This window comes from Balaenoptera acutorostrata, chromosome 14 (assembly GCF_949987535.1).
Source record: "Balaenoptera acutorostrata chromosome 14, mBalAcu1.1, whole genome shotgun sequence".
In the NCBI taxonomy this organism is placed as follows: domain Eukaryota; kingdom Metazoa; phylum Chordata; class Mammalia; order Artiodactyla; family Balaenopteridae; genus Balaenoptera; species Balaenoptera acutorostrata.
Genome location: NC_080077.1, coordinates 55,263,239 through 55,289,309, shown reverse-complemented (window position 1 = coordinate 55,289,309; position 26,071 = coordinate 55,263,239). Strand labels below are relative to the sequence as shown.

General features: G+C 42.2%; 1 protein-coding gene across 3 annotated transcripts in view; it reads right to left on the bottom strand.

Annotated features, from left to right (window-relative positions):
- Positions 1-26,071, bottom strand: part of BVES (blood vessel epicardial substance) — a 42,331-nt gene that overhangs the window by 5,071 nt on the left and 11,189 nt on the right. For all 3 annotated transcript variants that reach the window (XM_007190638.2, XM_007190637.2, XM_007190635.3), the window contains 2 exons: positions 19,061-19,228; positions 17,927-18,068 (listed from right to left, as the gene is read on the bottom strand). In XM_007190638.2, the coding sequence (XP_007190700.2) occupies positions 17,927-18,068; positions 19,061-19,228 (310 nt within the window). The remainder of the gene's footprint in view (positions 1-17,926; positions 18,069-19,060; positions 19,229-26,071) is intronic.

The window sequence follows — 26,071 nt, the reverse complement described above, 5'->3', positions numbered from 1 at the left end:
ATATGGCTTTTGGCCATCTGTATGCCTTCTTTGGAGAAGTGTCTATGTAAATCTTCTGCCCTTTTTTTGATTGGATTTTTTTTTTTAATTGAGCTGCATGAGCTGTTTGTATATTTTGGAGATTAATCCCTTGTTGGTTGCACCATTTGCAAATATTTTCTCCCATTCTGTAGGGTTGTCTTTTGGTTTTTTTTTATGGTTTCCTTTGCTGTGCAAAAGCTTTAAAATTTAATTAGGTCCCATTTGTTTATTTTTGTTCTTATTTCTATTACTCTAGGTGACTGATCCAAAAATATATTGCTGTGATTTATGACAAAGTGTGTCCTACCTATGTTCTCCTCTAGGAGTTTTATAGTATCCGGTCTTACATTTAGGTCTTTAATCCATTTTGAGTTTATTTTTGTGCATGGTGTTAGAGAAGGTTTGAATTTCATTCTTTTACATGTAGCTGTCCAGTTTTCCCAGCACCAATTATTGAAGAGACTGTCTTTTCTCCATTGTATAGTCTTCCCTCCTTTGTCATAGATTAATTGACCATAGGTGCATGGTTTATTGCTGGGATTTCTATCCTGTTCCATTGATCTATATTTCTGTTTTTGTGCCACTACCGTACTGTTCTGATTACCATAGCTTTGTAATAGTATAGTCTGAAGTCCGGGAGCCTGATTCCTCCAGCTCCGTTTTTCTTTCTCAGGATTACTTTGGCTATTTGAGGTCTTTTGTGTTTCCATACAAATTTAAAACTTTTTTGTTCTAGTTCTGTGAAAAATGCCATTGGTACTTTGATAGAGATTGCACTGAATCTGTAGATTGCCTTGGGGAGAATAGTCATTTAACAATATTGATTCTTCCAGTCCAAGAACACAGTGTATCTTTCCATCTGTTTGTGTCATCTTTGATTTCTTTCATCAGTGTCTTATAGTTTTCAAAGTACAGGTCTTTTGCCTCCTTAGGTAAGTTTGTTCCTAGGTATTTCATTCTTTTTGATGCAGTGGTATATGGGAGTTTTCTAAATTTCTCTTTCTGTTCTTTCTTTGTTAGTGTATAGACATGCAACAGATTTCTGTGTATTAATTTTGTTGTTTTTAAAAATTTTTTTAAATATTTTATTATTATTTTTTGGGCTGCATTGGGTCTTTGTTGCTGCGTGTGGGCTTTCTTTAGTTGCAGCGAGGAGGGGCTACTCTTTGTTGTGGTGCATGGGCTTCTCATTGCAGTGGCTTCTCTTGTTGCGGAGCACGGGCTCTAGGTGTGTGGGCTTCAGTAGTTGCAGCACACAGGCTCAATAGTTGTGGCTCGTGGGCTCTAGAGTGCAGGCTCAGTAGTTGTGGTGCATGGGCTTAGTTGTTCCATGGCATGTGGGATCTTCCCAGATCAGGGATCGAACCCGAGTCCCCTGCATTGGCAGGCAGATTCTTAACCACTGCACCACCAGGGAAGTCCCTCTGTATATTAATTTCGTATCCTGCAACTTTATTGAATTCACTGATGAGCTCTAGTAGTTTTCTGGTAGCATCTTTAGGATTTTCTATGTATAGTATCATGTCATCTGCAAACAGTGACAGTTTTACTTCTTTTTTTCCAATTTGGATCCCTTTTATTTCTTTTTCTTCTCTGATTGCTGTGCATGCCAAATCATTTTGGATAAGACCAAATATCAAGGGCCTTTTGGCATGGACCAAATGTCTCCATGGACATTCTGGACCGGACCAAATACGACCAAATATCAAGGACCTTGGTGTGGACCAAATGTCTTATGGACCAGATGCAAGGCATGAAAGTCAAGAAGCCATTCTTAGTCCATGAGAACAGATGTGGAGGGGAATGCCACTGCAGATGCCTGGATGGTATGAGCTTCTCAAACATATGCAGCTCCCAATGGGTTGCCCCAAGGTCTGCTTAGAACTCAGAATGCACACTCCTACAGTAACATCATACGTGGTGATTTGAGTCCCTTGAAGGCTGGTTTAAATCCTAATTTCCCTAAAGAATGGTTCTACTTCAAAATTATAGAACCTAACACCATCTGGAACACCACCTAAAAGAACATTTCTTGCCACCAGCTGTCCAGCCACTCCCTGGACTGACAGGGGGAGAGGGAGAGAGAGAAGGTGGTGAGAAGGAGAATCCAGGCATGCAGGAGGGAAGAGCCGGGTGGAGGAAATACATCCCAAATTGCAGCAGATAAGAAACCAAACAATAAATAACTCATGCATTCTGTCCATCCCTCATTCGTTCATGCATTCACCAAATGCTAATTGAGCATCTACTGTAATGGACACCATGCTTGATGTAGAAAAAAACATTATCTAACAGTAAGAGTAAAAGGTATCATAAATGGGTACATGGGCTTCTCAAGGTGCCTAATATTACAGCCAACTCTCTTCCATACAGTTCCCACGTTCCGTGTCAGGCTCCACTTTGTCAGGGTCTCCCTCGTCCCTACCCATGCCTGTGCCGTATTCTTGCTCTGCCCTCCAGCAGGGCGGGGTCAGTTAGCAATCAATCAACCAGCAAACGCTGAACTCAGGCTGGGGGTGAGGTTGATGATGGAGGAACAATGGGTGAAATCTGACTCTTCAAGTACTTGCTGTACAGCAAAGGACAGTAGCAGGATCCTATGAAGACACAAAGCAGAAAGGCTACAAGAAATTTACCAAGATCAGCTGTTAATCCCTGGCCAGAGTCAGCTGCAGACCAGAGGGTGCAGCAACCCTGAGAGCGTTCAGCGAGGAGGGCGGTGGGGGGGGGCGGGGGCGGAGCGGGGCGGCGGCCATGTGCCCCACGCACGGATTGGAGTGTGGGAGGCAGTGAACGGTGGTCAGGACCAGAGGCTCAGGAAACACTTCCAGGGTTCAGATCCTTGCTGTGCCGCTTCCTGGCTGTGCGACCTGTCCTCCATCACTAAACCTCTCAAGGCCTGCTTCCCTGTCTGTGGAAAGGAGATGTTCACAGGACCTGCCTCATGGGGTTGTTGGGAGGATTAAACAAAATAATGGACTGTGCTTGGCACGGTGCTGGGCACATAGGAAATGTCACTGTCATTTTTTCCAAGATATATATATTTTTCATTTCACCTTTATTCATTTGGATAGAAAGTATACTACATTGCTTACTTTATTGATAGAATTTTGAGATCAGGATAAAGACACCTGGGAAACTGACTTTTGGGGGCCTGATATGTACACATCTCCGGGGGAGGCTCTGTGTGTTCCTTCCATTGACAGCTTTGAAATCAACGTGGCCATTGTTAGGAGAGAGCATTAATATCATATTTAGCAAGAAATGATTCGTTTACATATAAATTATTTTCACTTAAGAAGTCTCTTTGGCATATATGACATTTATCACTGTTTTCCAGTTAAAGATTCACATAACATCGTTACATAAACATTAAAAAACTTTTTGTTAGTTTTATCGAAGTATAGTTGATGTACAGTATTATGTAAGTTACAGGTGTACAATATAGTGATTCACAATTTTTAAAGGTTATATTCCACTTAGTTATTATAAAATATTAGCTATATTCCTGTGCTGTACAATATATACTCATAGCTTATTTATACAAATAGTTTGTGCCTCTTGATCCCCTGTCCCTATCTTGCTCCTCCTGCTTCCCTCTCCCCACTGGTAACCACTAATTCTCTATAAGTCTGTTTTTTTTGTTGTTGTTGTATTCACTAGTTTGTCGTATTTTTTAGATTCCACACATAAGTGATCTCACACAGTATTTGTCTTTATCTGACTTATTTCACACAGCATAATACCTTCCAAGTCCACCCATGTTGTTGCAAATGGCAACATTTCATTCTTTTTTATGGCTGAGATTTTTTTTGGGGGTGGGAGGAAGCAACAAGTTACATACAATAACTGTCATTTAATTATTAACTCTACGGTCATTGCCACACATCTGGGGAGATGCCCTGATCCACAGCCACATCTTCCAACATGAAAAGATCATAATTATGCAGGGCTGGACTTCGGCAGAGCTAGTGTTTGTTGTATGTACATGGAAATTGTTCACTTTCCAACATTTACAGTCAATTAAAACACTGAGTTTCCAGAGAGACAACTACTGACGTAAACGGTAGAAAATCACCCTCGATTAAAATAGTCCAAGAACACAATTCTGCCTCTGAGAACAGCAAGGGAGAATCTCTCAGACACGTTCTTTTTATCCTTTCTAACACAGGTGACAGCAAACATACCAAACATAACCTCAGATTCACATGTCTACTCAAATGGCAACGTGACCTATCTGTGGGACCTTGGGCAGGTTACTTCACCTCTCTGTGCCTCAGTTTCTCTACCTGTAAAATAGAAATCATAATAATACCATCTACTTCACATGGTGATTAAGAGGATTACATGACTCAACACTTGTTAAGTTCTTACATCTGTGCCTAGGATGTTATAATCCCTTTGTAAATGTAAGTCAGTAAAATGAGTTAATAATAAGGCCTTAGGAGAGCAATGGCCTAAATCATTAGAAAACTTGTTAAAGTTCATCGTCACTCATAGGAACAGCAAATAAAGGAAATGGGACTTGTGCTCAAATAGGGGTTTGTGTTTCTCAATCTAAGAGTGCAGCAGAATTGTCTTTTTTTTTGTTTTTAAGAAAAAACAATAGCCATGGCTTCCATCATATTTCTAGCCTCAAGTTACGATTGGGTCTCATGAAATATTAACTTAGGCTGAGTATTTGCAGTCAGATAAAACCCTCAGAACAAGCAAGATGGCATGTCTAAGAGCATTATGCCAAATCCATTATGTAAAGCACTCAGGCCTAACTGTACGACACACATAACACAAACACGCCCGACGCATTTGGGCTGGGGAAGTGGGGGTAATTGGTTTGTAGTTTTTAAGCCCATCTATCAAACCAGGGGTGACGTTCTGTGGTAATGTGAGTGTGCTGTCTACATCGGGGCCAAAATGTTATCTGCCCCCTTCAGTACCTCACCGATCACTGCCTTTTTCCATTGAGAGAGAATGGAGAGAGGACCCAATCCCACTGGAAATGACCTAGAGAAACTTTGTGAGAACTTTCAGCTTCTCTGTTGTTGACTGAAAAAAAAACGCACACCCTAAACGTTGATAATTATGTTTTATTTGGCGGACAAAACTGAGGACTTAAGGCCGGGACACAGCCTCTCAGATAGATCGCTCTGGGAGATGGCTCCAAAGAGGGAAGGGAGAAGCCAGGATACATAGGAGTTTTCCCAACAAAGACCAGGGAGTCAGAGCGTCGAAAGATTACTGTTACTTAAAGGAAACCAGACACCGCAAGTTAAGGAAGTTAGCGCTTTTCTGGGTATGGGAAGAGGCGGGAGTCTGGGCTCACGGAAATCATTCCTTTGCTACGCAACTCAGCTATCTGGGGCCAGGATCCTGTGCTTTCGCATCCTGAGTCCCCTCAGCGTGCACGGTCGGGGGGTGGCGGCAGCGGCAGACTGCTAGATGGCGGGCATCCTGTTTCTCTCCTGAGCTCCTTCACGGCTCACCATCAGGGTGGCTGTAACATCTTTTGTCTACTGATATGGCAGGCAACATTTTTTTTTTCACTGATAACTGTGAAAGAGTTTATTCTGGCCCCACTCTATTTGCCTGGGAAAGGAAGAGCTGTAGTGCTTATGATGTAACGGTAAAAAGATAGTCAAGCAAGTCATCCACAGTCCTGGGGTGACATCCAGGGGCCTCCTTCCCTTCTGGTCCAAGCTCTAGCAAACTCACTGCTCCCCAAATCCAGCCCATCCTTTTCCTCTTCTCTTGCTTTTCTCTCCCTCCGACTGGTTTCTCCATTCTCCTCTCTACCCACCAAATTCCTATCCACTCCTCAAGGTGCGGTTCAAGCCCCACCTCCTTCATTTGTAATCTTCCCTAATTCCTTCTGTGGGGAGATTCTGTTCTCCACCGAACAATAAATACTTGCATCTCTCCCTTACTGGAGAACAAGCATTTTGAGGGCAGTCATCAGTGCCTCTTCTCTCCTGCAGCCTCTCTGAAGCACCCACATATAGCTAGGTCCTTGATAATTACCGAGTACATGAGAAAAATCCCTCCTCCGAAACTCTGCACGGGGCCTTCAGAAAACCGGTCCTGAGGACTTGGGAATATCACATGGCCATCACACTGGATCTCTGATGGGTCAAGTCCCTGCCCTAGCAGTGGGGTGCCACCCGTGTCCCTCAAGCGCATGCAGGTCTCGGGTAACGGTAAAACCTCGCTATGAAAGGTGACTGTTATCACTATATTCTGTATCACGTCCCCTGAGGGAAATCACTTTCGTATCATTGATGATTCGACAGTGTGCTTATAGCACAGGCAGGAGTACCGTCCCCTCAAGTCAGCATCAGTGAAGTTTGTCAATACCGTCCCCTGCTACAAAGTTTCCATCCAATCAGCAAAGAGAATCCCCAAGTGACTACAAGGCTGAGAGGCTGGGTTAAATGTTGGGGAAATAAAAACGAACCAAACATAGTCTCTGCCTCTGTATCATTTTACTTCTCAGGAACTACATTGTACTTTCTGGAGCAATTCATTCTCACCGCATCCGTGTCATTATTTCTACTTTGTACTCAGAGGCTAAAGCAAGGACAACCAGGACACCTGTGAAGGAAACAGAGCCGGGGAGCTGCTGTGGATGAACGCCTTTCCCACCAGGGCGGGACCCGCTCGGAAACGGATTTGGCCGGGGTAAACCAGGAGGCCCTCATGGCCCAGCGAGGCTGCCAGCCAATGTGCTCTTTCCACACAGAGAAGAAGAGATGCCCTTTCCGCCTTCGTGGCCGCGTTAGGGCCCACCAGCCCCCCACACCCCAGCTCCCGCCGCAGTGCCTGTTGCTCTTTCTCCATCGGCAGATGTACTGGAAGGTGACGGGGACACCGTCTGACTTGTAGCCGCCGGAAGCCACCAGAGCCAGCCGGCTGCCTGACCCCTCGGCAGGAATCAGAGTTGCAGAGAGAGTCCACTCTCCGTCTCAACCTCAGGGAGCCTGGCTCCTGTACCGCTAAGGGCCAAGTATGACGTTCCCCTGGCGCTACCCGGGAACTGGCCACCGTCACGGCCAGGAGAAAGGCAGACCTCCCGGAGAAGGAGCTCACTCACCCTGGTGAACACCCGGTGTTCTCCGCCCTCCGCAGGACACCTGCTGGTTCAGTGCAAAGACTCAGAGGTCATCACTGTGCTGCCAGAAATCATTTCTTTGTCTGCTAATAAATCCAAACCCAATTTGGAGTATGAACAACAACAACAAAAAAGAATTCTGCCTTAAGGGGACTATCTTACATTTCACAAGTTGAACATTAGTAAATTCTTTCTACAAGTGTTCCCAGTTCTTCATTAATCTTATGCATTGATGCATCCTCAGAACTTTGCCCAGAAGGCCCAATACCATCCCTAAGTATGAGAACGTGAGGAGAAAACAGAGGAAGAAATTGAGCTTATCTTTAGCCAAGTGCTTTTTCAAATTACTTTAGCCCCTCGAGGACGTTACTGTGAGGTTTATGACCTCTGTATAATGCTTTACTTTTCATTTATCCCAAATTCTGGAGGGGCAAATAATTCCATATCCATAAATTTTCCAGAAAACTGATTTTTATCCTTTTTTCTATTAAAACTGCTTTCAGAGTTGGGAGACAGAAGTGGTTAACTATATCCTTTGGTATTTATTATAATCAAGAAGAGATAATTAGCATTATTTTGGGCTATTAGCTATCAACACCTTCCAATTGCCTCTGGCTGCCAATCAACACAGTTTATTCTAAAAGGATGTAAAACAAATGTCTTAGACTGAACTTCAATCCAGACTTATCAGGTGTGAAATTGTTAAACAGTTACATCGAGTTACTTTTGCTTGGGGGATGTTTCATATTATACCACGTGGCAAAAACAAAAAAAACCCAAAAACCATTCTGCCAAGAAGACGTACACATCCCTTCCACAGATAGCAAGGCCTGGAAAAGGCACAGCCAGCGGAGCAGAATGTACTCTGAGCTGTGTACCACGTTCGGTGTGTTCAGGTGGGAAAGAGAACGGGAGCACCAGGCAGCCATCCTGAGGGTAAGAGAAAAACTCAAACTCAGAAACACGGGCTCTGAGCAAATACAGAAGACAGACTTAGAGGTAAGAGCCCTGAACCAAACAGTGGATACCTCCACTCACGCCAGACCACAGCGGGTGACAACACTGGGGACACCCACGGGGGGGCTTTGGATCTGGGAAAAGAGTCTCTTCTCAGCAGACCTGTTCAGACAGCGGCTCGTGCTGGATCCTAGTTGAGAAGAAAAGGAGCTGGTGATTAAGACCCACTGTGCGTCCTTGAGGGTCATTGCCTGCAGGTGCAAACCAGCCAGTGGCCTGCACGGAGGATGGGCTCAGGCTGCCCTGCCAGGCCTTTTCCCGTCTTTCTAAAGTCCCGAGTTACAGAACCTCAGGAAGCCTTTTTCTACACAGACCACGGCGACCTTACATAACAATCCATCCAAACTCTGCTATCCAAGTGGTAAAAAGTTAGGTATGAGAAATTCCCTTTGATAGAACCCTATCCTTATTAAGCTTATTTCTATTTCAGGTGCTTGTGATTACATGAGGGCCTGAGGGCCTCTCCTCACAGGCAAAAGTAAACAGACATATTTGTTGTTCTTAAATCCAGAGTGAAGGTCACATGTGTTCCAGAGAATGAATAAGCGACCTCAAGTTTGATCTTCAAGTAAGTACAGGACCATGATACCAAGTTTGTCGAGTGACTTCCCCCTCTGCTTCAGAAATGCACTTTTTAACAAGGAGTGACACTTTTGTAAACTCTCCAATATAATGTGGTAAGATTTTTTCCCCCTTTTTTCTGTTAACTTTGATGACATTTTCTTCATTCCTTTCAAAGTGTTCTTATTATGTTTAACCATCTGGCCAACTGCTTTAGCAAGTAATTAAAAACCTTACAGGGGATTAGAATTTTAATTACATTATACATTTTTTGATGAATGGGGATGGGGAAAAATTTAATGGCTTCTTTGCTAGACAGGATTATCATCCCCTTTCCTGCCTTTACCTACTTACATCATAAGACTTTTTTAAACTAAAAAAAAAGGTTCTTTTCATTGAGGTCATAAGATTGTTTTAAATTGTAGAAACTGAATTTGGACTGAAGCTTTCCGAAGAAGGGTCGGTTTGGCCTTTGTACCTAATTTCCCTTAGAGGGACTCAGCATCAGCACTGAGGAACTCAAGCAAAGAAGTGTACAGATTATCGCAATTATGGGGAGGATGAGGAGTTTCTCAGATCAATTCCTGGCCCCTCAGATGGGTGGTCGGGGCCCTGAGCTGCATGGCAACAGGTGTGCGTAGCCAAGGAACAGCGAGAGTCCTGCAGCCCTTTTCTGCCCCAAAGAGAAAGCTTTAGGGTTGCAGAGCTGGTGGATAAACTCAGGGGAACAGGGAAAGCGGTTCCAGGATGGCAGCTGTGCAACAGACCCAGATAATCACCAGTCCGGGGTGAGGTAGGAGGGTGGGAAGCTCTGTGAGGAAGGTCTGAGACAAAGGGGACACGGAATTGATGGCCTGAGAGCGTGGGGATGTGAGACCAAAAAGGCAAGGATAAGGAAAAAAGAGAGGCCACTGGAGATGCCCGTAAAAACAGAAAGCAGTATGAAAAGGCATGGCTCAAAGGTGAAATAACTACTCAGACTTTAAGGAGAAATGAAATGGATTCACCCAAAAGAAAAAGCAGCTTTAAGATACGGGGGATCTGGTGAATAAGACAGCCCTAACAGCAAAGCAACAGAAAACTTTAGGGGAAAAAAAAGGAGAGGCAAGGCATGAAGTAAACTGTAGTATTATTTTTGTGTTTGACAAAAGGAGAATCCATTTGAACTTATTAGAAACAGTCTGCTTTGAAGAGATCAGGAATCATGACACTGGAACCCAAAGAAAGGGGTAGTCATAGCCCACTATTGGGTTCTGAATAAAGCATAATGTCAACACTATTTACTTGTTTTAAACTTTACAAAACAACCCACAGACAAAGCAAGGAAGACCTAACTGCAAAGAGAACAGACGTATTTAATACCTCTGAACCATAATTTTAAAATGGATAAGATGGTAATTTGCATATCATGTGTATTTTACCACATTAAAAACAATTTGAAAAAAAAAAGAGGGAACAGAAATGTATATGTTATCAACCTTGATTGTTTGAAAGTTGAAGAAGAGACAACAGTTTGAAAGTAGAAGGGGGAAAGAGTAAGTAAGGGTAGAGATGCTAAGGGTAGGGGTGCTAATGTCCTCACCTTTAAAAAATGTTTCAGAGAGAAAAAAGAAATGGAGGTTTAAGTGTACTATTTAGTGTTACAAAGGTAAACAATAAAGGAATAAAAACTAGTAATATCATACTGAGCAGAAGGGGAAGGGAAGTTAAAAGTGAGCTAAGTTAGGTTAGAAGATAAAGGTTAAGAGGATAAATCAAATAACAGCACATTATTCATCATTCTGGACAAAAATTGTTCCAGTGTGATTGCTCTTAGGGAGCAGTTAGGTTGGAGGGGATCAGTTGTTTTCACTGAGATATTTGTTTTACTATTTGATACCTATGTGTGTATATTAACTTGATAATTAAGAAAATTTTTGTTTAAAAGACTTAACATACGTACCCAGTAAAATCCTTTTACAGTCATTTTACAGGTGAGAAAATGCTGGGGGAGGATGGAGGCCATTTAAAGGGCTGGTGAGAGTACGGGCCCTGGAGACGGGCCCCCATACTCCTCAACCTGAAACGGGGGAAACGCAACACTTAACCTCACTGCGGGGCTGTGAAGACTAAATGAGAACACGTATGACAGCGGTCAGCATGTGTCAGTGGCTGCAGTAGGGGTTGAATATCCCCAAACAAGTTTACACTCACGTATGGATATTCGTAAGGGCCAAAGCAAGGCAAAGACCTTGTAACGCAGGGGTCCCCAAACCCCGGGCCGTGGACAAATATCGGTCCGCAGCCTGTTAGGAACTGGGTCGCACATCAGGAGGTGAGTGGCAGGTGAGCGAGCAAAGCTTTATCTGCCGCTGCCCGTCACTCCCCAGCACTTGCATTACCACCTGAATCATCCCCCCACCCCGCCCGCACGCCCACCCCCGGAAAAACTGTCTTCCAGGAAACCGGTCCCTGGTGCCAAAAAGGTTGGGGACCGCTGTTGTAACCAATTCACCACTTCTTTGTTTCAGGGTTGGCCCAGTGGCCCTAACCAGGCTACTTAACCTCCCCAAGCTGCACTCTACTCAACTACAAAGTAGGAGCACTGCTTTTCACTAGCGCTCTTGGTGGGTGTGAGAACGGTTCAGGGGCTCTTCCTCTGGGTACCTGCTGCCTGATCACATCTCTCTCTCTCTCTCTCCCTATGATTTTTATGTAAAGCTTGTTGTTTATAAGCCTACAGTTGTTCACAGGGGAAACGAAATACAAATTGGGTTGAACAGACTATTTCATGAAACTTAGAAGGTTGTATGGGCTTTTTGTATCTTTCCAGGTAAAAAAAATAGATAAGAGAGGTGAGGGAAACTCATTACATCAGATATGCTGCCTAGTCTTTGCAGACAAGAATACTAACCAGATTCAAACTCAGCTTAGAGCAGCCCTGTGCATCTAGGTCGTATGAAATTAGTAGACTGTCCAGAGCACCATCTTGACATGAATAACAAAAAATACTTGTAAAGGTTTTTTTGTTAGTAATAAATATCTCTATTCCATAGTCTATTTAAGAAATCATAAATTTTAATTATGATTTCTGAAAAAATACATGGTTTAAACTAGCAAAATCTTTCAAAGATGAGCTCTGACTGGATCCCCCACACTGACTCAGGATTTTTAAAAAACAAACAAACCGAACAATAGGTTTATTTAACCCCCATTAACTAAAATAAAGTTCTCAACTTTCAAGGAAACATAGTATGCCCACCTGTTGCCATGACAATGCCTGTGCTCAGCACCACTTATCATGATGGAACTGCCAAGTACAGTCCATCTGTGTGTGTGTGTGTTTTATACATTACACATAGGGAGCTAAACCTTGTAAGGAAGGAAACACAAGGAGATGACAAGGCACCCTGATGAGCACGTTGGTCCAGGAGCAGAAAGAAGAAAGCTTATATCCCTCTGAGGGCATTAAATCCTTCTCACACGTCCTGGACATCCTATCTCACAATCACACTCTAAACGTGGAACTCAAGTAAATGAAGCAACAGGAAAGCGAAAAAGAGTTAAGTTAATTGGATTATGTGCTAGTGAATAAACAGGAAAGTTTTTCTCAGACTATTTCATTATTTTACTTTCTTGCCTTTAAATGATCGTTTGAAGTGGAATCCAGACTCTGGTAAAGAGTAGAGATCTTGCTCTCGATTTAGCATCATGTGACGTGTAAAAATAGAGCACAACAGGGCTTCCCTGGTGGCGCAGTGGTTGAGAATCTGCCTGCCAATGCAGGGGACACGGATTCGTGCCCCGGTCCGGGAAGATTCCACATGCTGCGGAGCGGCTAGGCCCGTGAGCCACAACTACTGAGCCTGCGTGTCTGGAGCCTGTGCTCCGCAACAAGAGAGGCCGCGATAGTGAGAGGCCCTCGCACCGCGATGAAGAGTGGCCCCCGCTCGCCGCAACTGGAGAAAGCCCTCGCACAGAAACGAAGACCCAACACAGCCAAAAATAAATAAATAAATAAATAAATTTATTAAAAAAAAAAATAGAGCACAACATAAAAAATAGGATCAGCAGCAATTTCGTTGAAATAGTTCACTTAAAGTTTCCCTTCACCTTTTTCTAAACTGCATTTCTGTTTAACTGAACATTTGCTGTGCAATGTTATGAAACGTGTTTGTGTCATTATATCCCAAACTGATCAAGATCTTTAAAAGTAGAGCCTTCACCAGAATCTATGTGAGCCTCAAGAAATACAAGAAACATCTTAATCACAACCAGGGGAATGCAATCAGCCAAATTCCAGAATGCAGGGAATTCTACAGGCTCACTACTCAAAGCATAGTTCAGGGACCAGCCACATCAGCATCACGTGGGCGCCTGTTAATAAACACATGGACTCCCAGGCCCCACCCCCATCTGCTGCACCAAAGCCTTTCATAAGATCTCCAAGTTATGCATATGCACAGGTATGTTTAAGAATCTCTGCTCTATAGGACAAACAAAAGAAAACAAAAAGCTGAAACACAGGGCTTCCCTGGTGGCGCAGTGGTTGAGAATCTGCCTGCTAATGCAGGGGACACGGGTTCGAGCCCTGGTCTGGGAAGATCCCACATGCCGCGGAGCAGCTGGGCCCGTGAGCCACAATTGCTGAGCCTGCGCGTCTGGAGCCTGTGCCCCGCGACGGGAGGGGCCGCGATAGAGAAAGGCCCGCGCACCGCGATGAAGAGCGGTCCCCGCACCGCGATGAAGAGTGGCCCCCGCTTGCCGCAACTGGAGAAAGCCCTCGCACGAACCGAAGACCCAACACAGCCAAAAATAAAAAAAAATAAATAAATAAATAAATAAGAAAATCCTTTAAAAAAAAAAAAAAAAAAAAATGTTAGCATAAATAATACTGGAACTCTTTTAAAAAAAAAAAAAAAAAAAAAAAAAAGAATCTCTGCTCTATAGGACAAACAAAAGAAAACAAAAAGCTGAAACACAGGGCTTCCCTGGTGGCGCAGTGGTTGAGAATCTGCCTGCTAATGCAGGGGACACGGGTTCGAGCCCTGGTCTGGGAAGATCCCACATGCCACGGAGCAGCTGGGCCCGTGAGCCACAATTGCTGAGCCTGCGCGTCTGGAGCCTGTGCCCCGCGACGGGAGGGGCCGCGATAGAGAAAGGCCCGCGCACCGCGATGAAGAGCGGTCCCCGCACCGCGATGAAGAGTGGCCCCCGCTTGCCGCAACTGGAGAAAGCCCTCGCACGAACCGAAGACCCAACACAGCCAAAAATAAATAAATAAATAAATAAATAAATAAGAAAATCCTTTAAAAAAAAAAAAAAAAAAAAAAAAAAAAGCTGAAACACAGAGAGACAGAAAGAGATGGAAAGGGAAGCCTAGAGATTCAGAGACTTTTCAGCCAAATGCAATGGGTACATCCTGATATTGATTTAAAAAATAATTATGAGAAATATTGAAATGGATTTTAATATTTAAATCTACTTCTATGTTTGAGTTAATGACTAGAATGAATAATGTCAAAGATTTTTGGTTAGGAAAATATGTAAAATAAATTTAATTTTTACAGAGCAGCATTGCTCATCATTCTGTAAGTATATATATGAGGCAATGTGAAAGCTAACCCAAAGCGAACTGACTGGAGAATATTATTGGATAATTTTAAATGTCCCTGCGTAGAACCTCCATACAAAGATTAAGGCCAAAATTTTCTTTGAAATGGAAATTAACTGGTCTAAGAAAACCTATTTGTGGCACTGCTTGGTCCTAATGAAGGATTCGGGGGATGGTAGGTTTCTTGAAGGAAGTAGGATGGAGGGGGAAGAAGTGACTTTTGGCAAACACTACCTTCTCCCTAAGTGTAGTGGACTCGTCTGCAAAGAGGTGAGTAATAGCGGCCGCTGTGCCCGGCTGGCAGAGTCATCAGGTTCAAGTGCAAGAATGGGTGTGAAAGTGACCTGTAAATTATAAAGCACTGGTCAAACAGTTCATGCATTTTTTTTCCTTTTCTTTTTAAACCACAGAGGTAATATGGTCTAAAATCATGGACTGCGGAATCAGACAGGATATGTCTGTCTGCCAGCACCTCCCCCTGAGGATCTGGAACAGTGAGTATGCATCTCACATTCCCAATTTCCTCTCGGTAAAGTGAAATGATACTCATCACGGTAGATTGTGTTATTGTCAACACGCCTGCTTTCCCTCCCTTCCTGTGTAGCCCCTGAAGGAGGCTTAAAGAGCCACCCATTCATGGTGGTTCTGGCCAAGTGACTTCTCTGGTCCAGGGGACATGAGTGAAAGTGGCAAGTGCTACCTCAAAACAGGAGCTTTAAGAGCCGTGGGGTGATTCTGCCACCACTGTCTTCCCTCTGCCACGAGTGGCAGCGACCCAAACAGTGGCTGCTCCTTCGGTGTTCCAGAGTGAGGGGGATACAACCTGGAGCAGCACCCAGTGTGCAGGTGAAGGAGAAAGCATTGCAGCCAGAGATTCGGGGAACCGTCTGTTGGCACTGCATCATCTAGTGAAAGCTAAGATACCTCTCCTCTGTGTGGACTGCAGTGAAGATGAAATGTGATTATGTATAGAGAGTACCTGAAAAAAATAACACCTGCTATTGTCGATAAATGTTTGTTCCCTTCTCTCCACTAGCATTCATGAAGCTGACACTGTTGCTGAGAGCAGCTGCCCCAGCTGCCCCCATGTGCACATCAAAAATGCAGACTAATAAGAGCTTAGGCACTTGTTTTAGGGACCTAACATTGACTAAGGCCTACTGCATGCTCCAAGTGTGCTAAATTTTGTTATGTCAGCCTAACAGTCCTGAGAGATTGGTTTTGTATTCTCTGTTTTACAAGGAATGTAATTTGTAATTTGGAAAAGTCGATGGCATATTGATGGATCTGGCAAGAGAAAAACGACAACAGCCTTCAGTAGTTCCAGGATAAAATCTAAGTAAGAGAAACAAGAACTAACCAGTTTTTAATGAATCACGTGATAGGGTGAATTAAATAATTCATAATTAATATCAGTGTTGTGCTCAAATAATAATGTCTTTCATTAAACTGCAGGAGTGAAGCCAAGAATGAAGACCGGTCAAAAGGAAGCAGGTATGAACATGGATTTGCTGTGCGGTTCACACACACACACACACACACACACACACACACTCAAAAGTATGCACACATATGTGGCTCTATGCATTTGCATCAATATGTAAGATCTTGTATAATAAACCTGAGGCTAAAATAATTAAATAAACAACATAAGCAAGTTGTACACATTTTCAGTACAGCAAAGTACAACTGGACAAGGGAACTGAGAAGTAAAGTTTCCCCCCCTGCCCCCAAGGGCTGCCCACTTCTTCACAGACACAGAAGCTTCAATTATCCATGTGGGGAATGGACTTTTGGATTAAACTCACGATTCACTATAAGGGAGAGGGAAGGAAATAGACCAGGAGTTGTGACCAGATCCAGGCCTGTGCTGAGATATGACAGCTCATGTCAGATTAGAAAGGTCATACGGCTTACTCCAAGTGACACAGCTAAGAATTATTAGAGCAAGAACCCAGGTCTGTATGCACAACGTGTGTGATCCATCCACGGAACACCTGGAAATAAAGGTTTCTGAAGGCAAGTACAGTGCAAACGTTAATCTTGAAAACATGTTCTAATTCTGTTTAAACAACACACTCTAGAGAAGCTTTTTTTCTTTTTCTAAAATGTTAAAATGTACAAAAGATTTAGATTCTACAAGAAAATATTACAGAAAAACAAAACTGATTTTAAGAAAACGAATGGCCATAGTATAAACTGCCCATTCTCAGGGCTTCCTAAGCAAGACTGTAGGACTAAAAAAAAAAAAAAAACTACAAAAAAAAGATATTCTACAGGAAAAATAATTCACATACAATATTTCACTGTAATTCCCTTTCTGCTGGCCTTTCTTAGAAATCACTGTACATGTAATTAGGATGGGTCCATTTGAAAATGCTTACCGACCATCAAACTGTTTCAACAAGGCAGATAACACATCTGACATGCTAGTAGATTCAGAGTTTGGTCAACCTCAGCTGTACTTTCTAAAAGTTACTTTGGAATAAAATATAGCCATTTCCAGGTTCTCATTTGCGTTGTTCCTGAAATCTCTTTTAGGCCCACAACGCATTTCTATGCCTAGATTTTGCTTTGAAGCTTACATTGACATGGCCTTGTCAATTCCAGCCTCTCCTCACTATGTGATACTTAAAATCCTTAATCCGATTTATCTAAAGCATCCAAAGTTACAAGATCATTTACATAAACACTTAGGGTTGTCGAATGCGTATCTGGATTTTCTTAAAAGTTACCTTGGATTAACATACAATTGTAAAGATTAATAATTTTTAGCTTATGCAGTGACAGAATCTGTCTGCCTGTCTGCTCTTTCCCATGAATTTGTTCCACATTCTTATACTACCTTTCTTGGAATAATTCTTAAAATAATTTTAAGCATTAATGTTAAGCATTTAATCTTCAATATCTGTGCCATTAGTATTATTTAAAATGTTTTAAAACAATCTAAACTATAGTGGAATCTTGGAAAACTTGCCTCTTGGTGGGTGTGTGAATCAAGTGACTCACAGGGGTGTTGAGTGGCCTTCTTCATCTTCAGGAAAATTCCATCACCCACTCCCCTGTTAACTCCTGGTGGTCACACTGAGGTAACCAGCTGGCAGTACTACCTCCAGCTGTTGCTTCCTACCATTTTAAACACGATGCTGGGCCTCGGCTTCCACTAGAATCATGAAAACAACAAGCCTTGGATACCCAGCAAACCATATGGACTCTTTCATACTATTCTACTGAACCAGTGTTTGAGAAAAGCATATGGCAAAACAAGTGGACAGTTTCTGAAATGGAAATAAGCATTCTAGAGTTGGATTTTAACTGACGTGCAATACAAAAAAAAAAAAAAAAAGCTAGAAAAGTTTTGATTATTTTTTTTTTTTTCTTTTAAAAAGATTTTATTAAAGGTCTTTATAGAGCAACATCCAGACTCCAGATCCAGCGGCCAAGGAGACCCTATTATGCTGTGGGTACCGGCTGAGGCATGGCAGGCGGCTCTGGCTTCCTGATTATTTTTATTGTTACCTTGAGGTTGCCAAACAACTTGCTACTTGAAAAGTTACTTTTCTGATCAAAGTTGTCATTTGTCCTTTTCTAGCAGTATCCATCAGAATCCCAGGGTGGGGATAACTTACGAAGAGAGGAGACGCTGGAGGTGCCCCGAAGGAACTGGTGTAAGCCGTCTTCATCCTCGCTGGAGCTGACTATACTGTTTCTCATTTCCAGCATGGACAGTTGTGTGCAAAGGCTGAGCTGGTGGTCCAACTTTTTGACCGTCTATAAAGCAAAGTTTGAAGATTTCTGAGTGCCATGGGACTTAGATCATATATTCCCTGTAAGTAACATTTACTTTTCCTTGAAATAGAAGCCTATCCGGTACATAGTCAGTGCCCAATAAATGGTAGCTATAATTTTTATTATAAGCTATTACTACAAATACATTAGAAAAAATTTAATATACTCAATAGCCTATTGATTAATCTGAAAAATAATAAGCACCAACCTAATGTGATAACAGCCTTCACCAAGATGACTGGAAGAGTGCACACACCCACACTCACAGTCCCTGGAGAACAGTACTTATCACGGAAACAAGGTTTGCAAGTTCTCTTCTGTAATCATTTTAATTTCCTTCTAAGCAAATGTGGGGAAGTGAAGATCAAACCGCACATTGCTGGAGATCTATACAGCTCTGAAATTCCTAACCGAATGGCCGCAGCCTTCCATCCCATACCTCTCGTCACTTATGGGCGTTCTGGGAGGGGACCTGACCAGTAGAATGTGCAAGACTGGGAGACACAGGGTTAAAAAGCCAACCTCCTGCTTGCTGGAGCTGATCAGCATTTATCAGTCTGCAAGCTCCCCCTGCCCCGCCTTCCATGGCCTATACCACTGCCTAGCCCTTCCACTCATTTATCATCTTCCTTAGATTGCTTGAAAGACTCTTTGGGAAGAGGACAGCACCTCATCACCACAAATGGAGGCCCCTGACATTCACAGACACCTCACCAGGTCATGGAAAATATAATAATTGCATACTATTATGGAGGTCCCTGACATTCACAGACACCTCACCAGGTCGTGGAAAATATAATAATTGCATACAATTTCCTCACGCTTGAGAACTGATTCCCTGAAGGGTCTCTAAATTACAAGCATCACCACTTCACTTAACATATGACTAATTAATGAAGATTCAGGAAAATATATATTGCATAAAAGGAGATATACCTAACTATTTAACAAAATAGACTCAGAAAAACACTTACTTTATCATTTAAGGTGGGATCATTCAATGAGTAGAGCTTATTTGTAATGTCTTTTCCTATAAGATACCTAAATATTTCATATAGGAAAGGCTCTGATTCCAGAAAGTAAGTTAATCTTTCTCTTGACCAGCATAAAAATCTGCAGTTATCATCTGCAATAATGGTGACCTGCCAAAGAAACAGAGAGAAAAATGTATATGAATTTAATGTTAGTAACTTGGGGGAAGGGAAGAGTAGAATTATTTAGTGGATATTATCATAGCAATGCTTTGTCATATTAGTTAAAATAAGATCCATACACACTAGCTTCTATAACTAAGTATAACATTACATTTAAAACCAAGCAATCTGTAGACTAAATGAAAGCAAAGTCTTCAAGTTTTATTGTTCTGTTTTGTGAGGTCTGGTGATAGAAGAATGGCCACCGTGTCAATAGCACTGCTGCAGAGTGTGCTAGACTGATGTCCCAATTGGATGTACAATTTATGGCTAAATATTTCTTTATGCCCAGATAATTATACTAGAGAATGAGAAAGCAGACTCACGTGAATTGGTTTTAGGGCCCAGATGGTTACTGATAAATATGGCTAGTAATGGTCCTTCTCTGGGTCCTTCTGTCATAGGTATTTCTTGAGTGTGACCTACCAAGGGTAGCCCACTGGGGACACACACAGAGATCCCCCACTTAGCTCAGAACTGGGAAACCATACCTTTTCCTTAAGTGTTATTATATAGGAAAGTGGGAAAGCATTGTAATTGCACTACACAGAACTTAAGTATTCCTTAAATACATCCTCTCTCCAGAGCAAGGGGCCACGCCCTCACTCCAAGTTCAGGGTCAGGACACCCTTCCTCCCATGCAGGTCCTTCTGTCAGCTTCACGTGGCAGTCCTATCACTGAACTCAAGTTCATCCGTGGTCCACTGTCTCTCCTGAGCACCCCGAGGGCAGGGGCTGTGCATCTTCATACTGAATGCCTGGCTTCCAACCCTGAGTGGTGCTCAGTGCAGGTTTACTGATGAAGAAATTAACATATGAACACAAATACTGTTGAAGGCAAAAACCATTTTTACATCTTCAACATTAAACCCAATGCTTGTCCAAGTGGGAGATTAATAAAGGTTTTTAAATTGACATGAAGTCATATCTGGGCTCAGAGCAAAGATTTCCATAGGAGCTCTTTACCCTTTGTTAGTAAAAAAATTAAACATATTTCAGATGACGAGGGGGTATTTATGTCTACTAGGAGAGAAAACAGAAAACCCAGCTTCTCTCCTTATGTCAGTGGTTGAAATCTGACCTTTAGTAAATTAGAGGGTTTGGCTACAAAAGGTGGGTCAGTGTTCCTAGAAAAATAAAACTGCACTTATTTATTCTATTAAATAATATTAAATACATTAAATAATAAATCCCCCAAACCAAACACATTGGGTTTTAAGAAATGCATCAGCAGCTCTATGTCTCCATAAAACACTAAATTTCATTTATTCTTTCAACATACATTGTTAGGCTCGTACTTTATGCCAGACACGGTTCAAGGCACTGAGGTTACCATTGTGAACAAAAAAGCCACGATCCTTGCCCTGTGATGCTTACATTCTAGTGGAGGAAGCCGATGATGAATAAAGAAATGTGACAATCTCAGGTGGCAATTAGTGTTTTGACAAATACAGAACAGGGGAAAATGGTAGAGAATGAGTAGGAAATGACAGGTACACATAATGCCACCCACTTTAAGTATGTATTGTACTTTAAAACATTTAAGGTGCTTTTACATCTATCATGTAAGCAGGTCCTTAAAATTGCCTTTGAGGTAAGACAGATAACATTCTTCCTCATTTTCCAGATGCCAAATGAGAAGCATCAAGGGGCTTCCCTGGTGGCGCAGTGGTTAAGAATCCACCTGCCAATGCAGGGGACACGGGTTCGATCTCTGGTCTGGGAAGATCTCACATGCCGCGGAGCAACTAAGCCCACGCGCCACAACTACTGAGCCTGCGCTCTAGAGCCCACGAGCCGCAACTACTAAAGCCTGCGGGCCACAACTACTGAAGCCCGGGTACCTAGAGCCTGTGCTCCGCAACAAGAGAAAGAAGCCACCGCAATGAGAAGCCTGCGCACCACAACGAAGAGTAGCCCCTTCTCACCGCAACCAGAGAAAGCCCGCGTGCAGCAACGAAGACCCAACGTGGCAATCAATCAATCAATCAATCAATCAATCAATTTATAAAAAAGCAAATGAGAAGCACCAAAAAACTTAGGCAGGAACACATGTTAATGAATGGTGGAGTGAGCACTGCTGACTTCCAGCCCAGGCATATTTTTCCACCAGGCCAAACCCTACCCAATGTGTCCTAGATTCATCAAGACAATCACAGAGAAAGGCATCTGGTGAAGTGACCACAAGGCTGACTCACCATCGAGAATCCCGCATACAAAGAACAGCTGAACACGATGCCATGAAGCCTACATTCTAGTGGAGGAAGCTGATAATAAGTAAAGACATGTGACCAAGGGGGAAAAAAAGATTTATAGAAAGAAGTATAAGGTCAAGTATAAGGTCAAGAGCCACATAAGCCAGTCCTGAGGAGTTTCCAGAGATAGTAGGAGATGGGCATGTAAACAGAAGGCAACTGAGTAACATTCTAGAGGAGTAATTAGAGAAAGTGAGCACCGGCCTCGCACGGTGGCCCAGCCCGGCACCCAAGTGTTGAAGAAAGGGTTAGGAATGTTGAGGTCCCTTCATTTTGCGAAGATGTCATCCATGCCTTTGGAAGATACAGTTCATGAATAGTGCGGGAAGAAGTTAAAAGAGGAGTTGGAAATCATCCAAGAAAAGAAGCCGTCGTTGCACTTAGGTGATGTATATGCATTTAACTTTTCTTCAACCATTTTAATAACCTCAAGTTGCCCTGAGGCAATAATACTTTCAAAATGATACTATAATTTGCTTAGCCACCATTTCCTATATTTTTTAAAATGTTTTTTAAAAATTGAAGTATAGTCGATTTACAGTGTTTCAGGTATACAGCAAAGGGATTCATTTATACATATATATATATCTCCTTTTTCAGATTCTTTTCCATAATAGGTTATTACAACATATTGAATACAGTTCCTTGTGCTATACAGTAGGTCCTTGTTGTTTATCTACTTTATAAACAGTAGGAAGCCACTTATTTTATTGAAGTATAGTTGATTTACAATGTTGTGTTAACTTCTGCTATACAGCAAAGTGATTCAGTTATACATATATATTCTTTTCCTTTATTGTTTATCATAGGATACTGAATATAGTTCTCTGTGCTGTACAGTAGGACCTTGTTGTTTATCCATTCCATATATAATAGTTTACATCTGCTCACCCCAACCTCCCACTCCATCCCTCCCCCAACCCCCTCCTCCTTGGCAACCACAAGTCAGTTCTCTATGTCTGTGAGTGTTTCTGTTTCATAGATAGGTTCATTTGTGTCATATTTTAGATTCTGCATATAAGTGATATATGGTATTTGTCTTTCTCTTTCTGACTTCCTTCACTTAGTGTGATAATCTCTAGTTTCATTCATGTTGCTGCAAATGGCGTTATTTCATTCTTTTTTATGACTGAGTAATATTCCATTGTATATATGTACCATATCTTCTTTATCCATTCATCTGTTGATGGACATTTAGGTTGTTTCCACGTCTTGGCTATTGTGAATAGTGCTGCAATGAACATTGGGGTGCGTGTATCTTTTTGAATTATAATTTTGTCTGGATATATGCCCAGGAGTGGGACTGCTGGATCATATGGTAATTCTATTTTTATCTTTCTGAGGAACCTCCATACTATTTTCCACAGTGGCTGCACCAACTTACATTCCCACCAACAGTGTAGGAGGGCTCCCTTTTCTCCACACCCTCTCCAGCATTTGTTATTTGTAGACTTTTTAATGGTGGCCATTCTGACCGGTGTAAGGTGGTACCTCATTGTAGTTTTGATTTGCATTTCCCTAATAATTAGCGATGTTGAGCATCTTTTCATGTGCCTTTTGACCATCTGTATTTCTTCTTTGGAGAAATGTCTCTTTAGGTCTTCTGCCCATTTTTCAATTGGGTTTTGTTGTTGTTGTTGAGTTGTATGAGCTGTATATTTTGGAAATTAAGCCCTTGTCGGTCGCATCATTTGCAAATATTTTCTCCCATTCTGTAGGTTGTCTTTTCAGTCTGTTTATGGTTTCCTTTGTTGTGCCAAAGCTTGTAAGTTTGATTAGGTCCCATTTGTTTATTTTTATTTTTATTTCTATTGCCTTGGGAGACTGACCTAAGAAAACATTGGTACAATTTATGTCAGAGAATGTTTTGCCTATGATTTCTTCTAAGAGTCGTATGGTGTCATGCCTCATGTTTAAGTCTTTAAGCCATTTTGAGTTTATTTTTGTGTATGGTCAGAGGGTGTGTTCTAACTTCATTGATTTACATGAGACTAGGCAACCATTTCTTATTGATGGTGGAAAACGACTTTAAACCTGTTAAAATTATTATTCAATTTTAATGTAGTAACAATATTCAAATAGTAAGCTATATCTACAGTATGTAGGAGTCTTACAAGTCCCTAAGAGCAGGCATTTAGTTGGAAGCAGGTAGTTAGCATATCGACTGAGGTCATTTCAGTGGATAGCTAATGCTTCATTACTGTCAAATAGACAGATTTACTTAATGATTTCCTGTCACAACAGTCAAGTGAAACATATCTTTAATGAGGAATTTTTATGATGCAATCTAGGAATTTTTAAAGCTTCCATGAAATACATTTGCTTCTTAGGTTATTAGGGTACCTCAGCAGTGCCATGCTTGAGCTCTTGTGAAGAATTTCACAGAAGAAATACAAGCAAACACGGTAATGGAAGACACAAAAGAATTTCTCTCAGGTAGAGAATTAGACTAAGCGTTTGTAACCGGGTTTGCTGTGATTACCTCAAGGCGCTGGATTAGTCCCAAACCAATCCTACACCCTCACATAATGAAAAGACCTTATCAAGAACAAGAGCATCGGAGGGAATTGCTGAATGTGCTAGAATGGGAATGGCAGTCTGACACTATGACTGGCTGACTGTCCTCAGGGGAGAATTTATTATTTTCTTTGTGTACTGCACAAGGTTTCACACACCAGGAACATGAAAACGTCCTGGAAGTGGTCTATTCAGCTAATTCTTACTGAGTTTTCATCTGCACTAAAACACAGCAGAGTCAAGACTGGCAGATTAAATTGCTTTGCAACTTAACCCAAAGATTTACTTAACACTAAGATAAGGTTTTATTTAAAAGCCAGTTATAACTCAGTGTTCATTTATTTCACCAGAGCTTGGACATCTGCCTCCAAGACATTCTTCTTCCCTTAAAGTCAATAAAGGTTTGATTTTCAAGCTTCACAGGACAGGATGTGCTATTGACTATGGCAAGGCAACAGCGGGAGATAAAATCCAAAAGAAAAATGGAAATGGCAGAGCTCGCTGGATATGAAACAACTGTACAAAGAAGAAGCCAAACACACACACACACAAAAGGAGACAAAAAAAAGCCAAACACACAAAAAAAAGCCAAACACTACCTTTTGTGATAATGATACTCAAGATTCTCCAACAGTTCTAAGCAGCAGCTTGGGTCTGTAAGTACTAACACAGCACCTAGGGGGCAGCTGGAGTCGTTGTCTCAGCTCTGTCACTCTGCCGGTCATCATAATTACCGTACATTCCTGAACAACATTCACTGTGCAATCTCAAGGGACAGTCATCGAGTCCACTTGCTTCCTTTCCTCATTTCACCCTACGGTAGAATTCAGTAGCACCCCTACCGAAGAATGAATTTAAAGGAAGAAAAATGCAAAGGAAGCAGCTCCTTGTCAGAACACTTGTAGCTGTTCAGTTAGAGAAAAATGAGATTAGCAGGTAAAAAGGCATGTGGACGGAGACGTCCGGCCATTGACTCTCAGGTGTAAATGCCACCGGCACAGAGAGCAAAAAGTTGGTCCTGGGAGCACCTGCCAGTTTTCACTGCAAACTCGCTTCAGGGAGAGGCAATATACTCCTACACAGATGTGCAACAGCTATTTTTACTGTTGAGTATCTGCCAGTAGGAACATTTGGTAAACAATCAAAACAGAATCTTTCCCGAGGGCTTACTCTGATGGGAATCTGCTCCAACTGTACAGGACACAGTCTCAATGATGCCAGGGTAGGTTTTACCCATTGACCCATCAGGAAATGCCACACCAGACTCTATGCTGAGAAAAGCTGACTAGTCTTTAGAAAGGCTGAATAAATAGCCTTCACTCAGCTAGGGTACCTCGAGTTTGGTCATGATTTTAGAAACATGAGGAACATTTCTCAACTACCGAATGCCAATCCCTAGTCCCCAAGAAGAAAGAGAACTGTGACCAGTGGCAGAAATGCCTTTCTTGTTGTTAATTTAATTATAACTATAACATAATTTGAAGTCCGGTGGAAAAGACAGTACATGTTATATCCCAGGGGCTATGTGCTTCTGGAAACAGAGGAGGTTCAGTTCCCACCTTTTCCCCAAATGCCAGTCTCTTCAGGATTATATGAAACTGAGCTATTGTGTAAAACCACTTGCTACTATAAACAGAGAAATGGATGCAGCAGATAAATGTTGGGCTTTGGAAGAAGAAATTGTAAGGTGGTCAGAGGAAAGAGGGAGAGAGAAAAGAAGTGGCCCTGTGCCAGTTTGTAGATGGTGGTGATTAAAGATACTATAAGAATAAATCTCAGTGCAGAGCTGACCCTTGAAAACGCAAGGGAGAGTGTAAATGAGGGGAGACAGGGTACAGCATCTGCTTTCTCCTCTGTCTTAAGCTCAGTGAGCTTGCAGCCAGCACTGCGGCCAGGTGGTAAATTTATATGAGACCTTCTAGTAAATGCACATAACTTTAACCAGGTGTGTGTGGTTACTCAGGCCAGTTACTCAGGCAGGGTAGGAGCAGGGCAGGCCTGACACCGTTGTAAATAAACT